The sequence below is a fragment of the Apaloderma vittatum genome, unplaced genomic scaffold, assembly GCF_000703405.1.
Source record: "Apaloderma vittatum isolate BGI_N311 unplaced genomic scaffold, ASM70340v1 scaffold10799, whole genome shotgun sequence".
Lineage (NCBI taxonomy): Eukaryota > Metazoa > Chordata > Aves > Trogoniformes > Trogonidae > Apaloderma > Apaloderma vittatum.
The window spans coordinates 16207-21884 of record NW_009736974.1 but is presented as its reverse complement, the minus strand read 5'-3'; the positions used below and the strand labels follow the sequence as shown (position 1 = coordinate 21884).

Here is a 5678-nt window from a genome sequence, read left to right as displayed (position 1 = left end):
CAACACCGCCCAAACATTTAGTATGTACACGTAGTTAACAAAAAAAAAAGCTGCAGTTGAGTGGTTTTCCATTAAACTGTGTTAACAGTACCTTGCTCGCTGCTAAGAGGGTCCTTACCAGAGCTTCCTCCCATCCAAGACACCCTGGGAAGAGCACAGCAGTTGCCGCCACCTCTTCTGAACACTAGGACTGGAATTTTCAAAGCTCCTCCTTCTACCTTCCCAAAAAGGTCTCTTCGGAGCTACTGCTGCTGTTTTGGGGGGTTTAAGTTGTTCAGAACTACGCACTAAACACCAGGAAGGGACACAAGGTCCATCTCAAGCAACGCAAGGCCGATTCTCAACCTCCAGGCCCCAACACGTCAGGGGCTTGATTTGTTTCCCAGGTAGCAGCCGGCCTCAAAAGAATTTTGTCTGAGAGTTTTTCCATGTGTCTTCCCCTCTGTGCCGAACTCATTTCGATGTATGCACAGCCCCCGCTGACTTATTTTCTCCCCCTCTCCCTTCTCCACCTCCTCGGTGCCTGGCTGGTTGCATGTAGGAAGTCGCAAGACTAAGCGGAATTAAGCAACAAAGTAAAAAAAAAAAAAAAAAAAGAAACTAAGAAATCATTCCTTAAGTACGTCAGCATGCTTCAAATACACTGAAATCCCAACACACAGGGCTTGAGAGTAGAACACCCATGCTTAGTCCAAGGAAATAAAAAGGAGGTGATCAAAGTCTGAGGGAGGGCTTCCTTAGCTACAATAACGCCACTCAAACTGCAAAAGCATGGTCACTCCAACGCAAACTCGTCTTTTTTAGGTACCAGTTAGCTGGGCACACAGAGTCCCCCTCCTCTGCACCTGTAGAGCTTTGAAAATTCCAGCTGGAGGGATTTCCCAGATTCCACATTTTCGCTTAAAGGTTCCCCTACAGTTACACAGAAAATTAATAATTCCAGCCAGGTGTTAAAAATGCAAAGCATGTAATCTTCCCAGTGCTGGCTACTGAAAGACATCTGAAAGCTTAGCCACTATTTCATTCTTTTTTTCTTTTTAAATTAAAAGATAACAGTCTTATTTCCTTCCACCTTCTCTGCCATTCTTCCCAGCACCTAAAAACCACTTTGGTCTACCAATTAAAAAAACCTACAACACACTATTTTTAGGAGCATAACGAGTTAAACTGTACAATCAGAAATATCTTTTGTTAAGTCAACAATGAGGATCTGATCCTTCAACAGCAGCGCTGCTACAGAAGAGTTACAATAAAGGAACTTGAAGGTCAACTTGTTAACGAGGCAGAGAGGAGGGACATTCAGGATACAGCTCTCCGCCAACCTTGGCCCGCATTTTTGAGAGCCACGGCAAAACTTTCAGAACTGGAAATTCTTCTTCTAGTTCCACACGTGACGTTTGCAGTGATCAACAGCCTGGAGGAATAGAAATAGTGGATGTTAGCGGGGGGAAAAAAACAGCCCGTTCGCAAGTGAGCGTGCATCTGCACATACGGTTCAGTGCCTTATCCCGAGCCAAGATGCGGGAAGAGAATCTGTTTTTCTTAAAATAAACAATTCCAGAGAGGACGGGTGCAAACGACGACCTTGTCCCCACCCAGAAGCTTCAGGAAAGAACGCTGATGACCCTCAGCCATTAAGGCCTGGCAAAGAAAGCATCAAGCCCATGGCAATACCAGAGGCCAATTTTTAGAGTCTGATGCGAGGTCATGACACGGCCTGTTGGCCACAAGAACACACGGTCTAAATACGAAGTTCACGTTGTAACTTACTACAGACTGTGAGGTGCTAGCAGAAAAATGAGGAGAGAGGAACAAAAGGGAGAGAAGACAGTCTGCTCTAAGAAAGCTGAGGGCTATGGAAGGCCCTCTAACCAAACTCAAACCACCTCTAGCCGAACCTGAAATTCATCCCCTTCCAAGTGTGGTGTGGAAGCCATGAAAGTCATTTATTATAAGGGGCTATCAAAAACCAGTAGGAAACTCGAGGCAAGATCCCCCTTCACGTACATTGCACCGAGCAGCAGTCTCCATGTTCTTACACCAGTAACCTGGGCCCCAGACACAAGCATCTTCCCCCAGGAGAGGCTGTTGAGCTGATCCACAAACTCCAAGTTTCTGCAAAAAACAACAGCACTGGAGTCCACATCTTTGTTTTTGCACCAAGAGGTTGTGACTCCTGAGCTTCCACGTCACCGAGCACAGGAGCAACACCGGGGTAACTTCAGGAGCTCCGACACTCAACTGACACCTCGGTCACGCTCGCAGCAGAAGGAGCGGATGTGAAGTAGTCATCCGACACAAGGAAGGAGTAAGTGACCGCAAGAGCTTTTGAATTTCGAGAAACAAGAGCTTGTTACTAAACCTCAGCGGTGGATAACCACTACCGGGCTCTTTTCTCCTCTCTTTCTGTGCACAAGGCTGGCAGTGACAAGTAAGCCTGAGGTCTTGCACAACCATGTTTGCTCTGAGCATTCACCTTGCTGATTTTCATTCCAGCAGAGTTTCTGCACGCTGGGTGCTGAAAGGTACATGCGAGTAAGTCAGGATCAGCATCAGAATCCGACTTCAACAGAACTAAACACGATACTCACAGTGCAAACAAAAGTGGGATCCATCACCTCCGCCAAGAGTTGCACAACCACGGGTTCATACTGTTCCACAAACTGAACACACTGTAACAAAACACACACCTTCAGAGATTCTCCCATCTTAAAAAGAAAATAAAAATAAAAAGAGGAAGACACAGTCTTCAGCAGGCAGGCCTGTACACTAATCTGAACACTCCAGTAACACACACCAAACCGACAAACTAGGCTCTACAGACTGGAAAGGACTCAGTATTGCACTAATCACACAACTACAGAATTTTTTGCTAGCTCATGGTTATGGTGAGAAAGGGGTCAGAAGGAAAAGCACCGAGTGGGACAGGCTTTGGGAAAACAACCGAGCAGGACAGGCTTTGATTTGCAAAACTTAAAAGTCTCAAGAAATCGCCGCTGTCTCACAACGAAAGCACACTGAGCAAGCTGGAGACAAACATCCTGAACAGGAGGGCAACAACGACCCTTCAGCACTCCTAACTCGGGCAGTTGCTGTTCACTTCGGAGCAGCAAGAACCTTTCTCACTGATAGAGCACTCAGCCCTCTAGTGGAGAGGCCACTTTGAAAGCCCAGAGAGATACTGGCTACCACAGTAGAGAATAACAGAACTGATTAATAAGCAAATCACAACTCTTAAGCAGTTGGCAGGAGTAGCTGTTTCATGGCTGCTTTAAGCCTCTGTACTGTATGCCTTGTAAACTTACAAGCAGTTGCAACTTGCTGACACTGTTTTAAGATTTTTAGGTAAATTCTTACAGCAGCGGCCTAACAGGTGTTGCTTTGAGTTATGTCAGTATACTTACAATTAAAAAAAAAACAATAAACAAAAAAAACCCCAACAAACTACCCAGAGATACTGCTCTCCAGTTTTTCCAAATACTCTGCAAGATGTTTCGTCCTCCTGTTCACCTCCAGCTGCCTTGTGTAAACTGGAAGGCATGCTGCCACCCGGCAAGGACTGCGTGGTCAATCTGCCCGCCTCAGATCAAGCCTGTTCCCTTCATTTTTGCTCTGCTGCACACGAGAAGCAGCTATGCTTCAGTGCAAACTAGTCTCGGGGAAAAAAATGGAAGGATCAGGTTGCTGAAGGCAAGCCAGCGCCTCAGTTCCACCTGCAGACAGTTTGTCTCCAGCCAGAAATTTCTACTATGAGTACCTGGATATTTACAGAAGTAGAGACCCTTGAGGGATGGACCTAAAATTGGACAGAATATCAGGCGAAATGCTCAGAAAATGAGGTTAAGTGTAACTCTCGCTGTAGGACCTAGGTTCAGCAAGACTCTTTAACCCAGCACAAGCGCTTTACCTGATCGGTGACAGATGCTGGCAGGAAGTGACAGACTTTTTCCAGCAAAGCTTCAATTTCAGCTGTCGTGGCGTTCTTCTCTAGCTCTTTGTCTGCATAAGCTACCACCATCTTGCAGACATCACAGAAGCCACCTGCAGGTTTCGATACAACTGAGAAAGAGAAAAAAAGTAAAAAAAAAAAAAAAAAAAATCAGATCAATCAGGCAGTTCCCCCAAACAGAAGAAGGGAGGCAGCATCAGCAAAGCTAAACCTCATAAAAGGTATAAAGGTAGGCGAACTCGATTTTGCAATGCCTCATTACCAACCTGGCTGCTCTGGAGGTTTGTTGGCTGCACAGCATTTCAGCATTACACACACAGTTTCAGGGTTCGTTGCCTCCAAGAGCATGTCAATCAAAGCCTGGCCATAGACATCGATGAAGTCCTTACACTGGTCTTTGACACTTCCTGGGAACAGGTAGCAGATGACCTCCATTTCGTGGACAATTTCCTCCTGGAGAGCATTGAAGGACATGTAGCAAAGGAGAAACAGCAATCTGACTCGGTTCCCAATTCCCACATATTCTCTTACTCTATCTCACCCAGGATGTAAACCTTCCTCTTACGAAAACAGGCAATGAAATGAATTTTCCTTCCCCGTGTCCTGGTTTCAGTTAAAATTGCCAATTCTGTTTAGTGACTCTTACTTTCCAGTTTAGTCTCTTCTAAAAGGCTGCACTTTCTGAAGTCAGGAGCGTGTTTTTGCAGACAGTGCCTGCTACCGGCAGTGATAACACCTGATGTTTGCAGTTACTGCCTGGGACTGGTATCCAGAAAGGCTCTTGCTTTTACTTACTCCTGTAGTGACCAAGACTACTGCTGGCTCTGTGTGCCACACTGGGGGTGTTGGGTAGTAAAGGGGGGTCACAAGGAAGTAAAAGGTTGCACCTCCGGGGGGTAATAGACAGGACAGGTGACCAGTGAGAGTATTCCATCCCATACACGTCACATTTAGTATAAACTGAGTGATCACAAGAGTATCGCCCTTTTCTGCACTGGCCGGTGTCCAAGGAGGACTCCACTCGACCCTCTGCTTTTGATCCGGATCCTGAGTTCCCAAATCCAGCTCCCTGTATCCAGCTCCCGCTGCTGTTGAGCCTGGGGCTGCCCCAGTTCCTCCTGCTCTGCAGCATCAGCGGTGACTGTTATCAAGGGAGGAAGTCGGGTTCAATATCTCGCTAATATATATAGTTTATACAGTTCTTTATTTTTATCATTTCATTAAAGCTGTTCTGGTTTCTTCTTCTCTAACCCATAAGTCTCTCTGCCTCATTCCCTTTTCCTTCCTGTTTGGGGAGGGGGGAAGAGGGGGTTAGAGAGTCTGACCATGTTAGTGGCTGGCCCAGCCCTAACCTGCTGTACAGCTCCTGGCAGAGGGACCATCTCCACTTACACACCTCGGTCTTGTTGCTCTCCAAGAGGCCGGTCACTTCTTTCACCATGGTCTCACATATTTCACACAAGGAAAAAGTCTTCTCTTGAACTGAGGCTTTCTGAGGATGCAGAAGAAACGTAACCAAACAACGAATCAGTCAGCAAAAGAACAGACTAACAGCGCTGACATCCAGGCGCAGCGCAGCAATTCATTTACCTAGCTGGGATGTGAGAGCTGATTTCAAAAGATCACGCTGATCCTGAAACCAACCTCAAAAGACCTCAGCAAAAAGCCTTTCTGAATGAACAGTCGTTTTGTACTATTAATTAAGGCTGTCTTAAGGAGGGGCAGGTGG

The 5678-nt window shown here is 46.3% G+C and overlaps 1 protein-coding gene across 1 annotated transcript in view; it reads right to left on the bottom strand.

Annotated features, from left to right (window-relative positions):
• Window positions 1–809: 809 nt before the first annotated feature.
• The window catches only part of PSAP (prosaposin), a gene marked incomplete at its 5' end in the record, with an annotated part of 12424 nt that continues 7555 nt past the window's right edge, over window positions 810–5678 (bottom strand). Inside the window, 6 exons of the mRNA XM_009877170.1 lie at window positions 810–1414; window positions 2008–2115; window positions 2592–2672; window positions 3908–4059; window positions 4216–4402; window positions 5346–5441. Coding sequence (XP_009875472.1) covers window positions 1379–1414; window positions 2008–2115; window positions 2592–2672; window positions 3908–4059; window positions 4216–4402; window positions 5346–5441 — 660 coding nt within the window. The remainder of the gene's footprint in view (window positions 1415–2007; window positions 2116–2591; window positions 2673–3907; window positions 4060–4215; window positions 4403–5345; window positions 5442–5678) is intronic.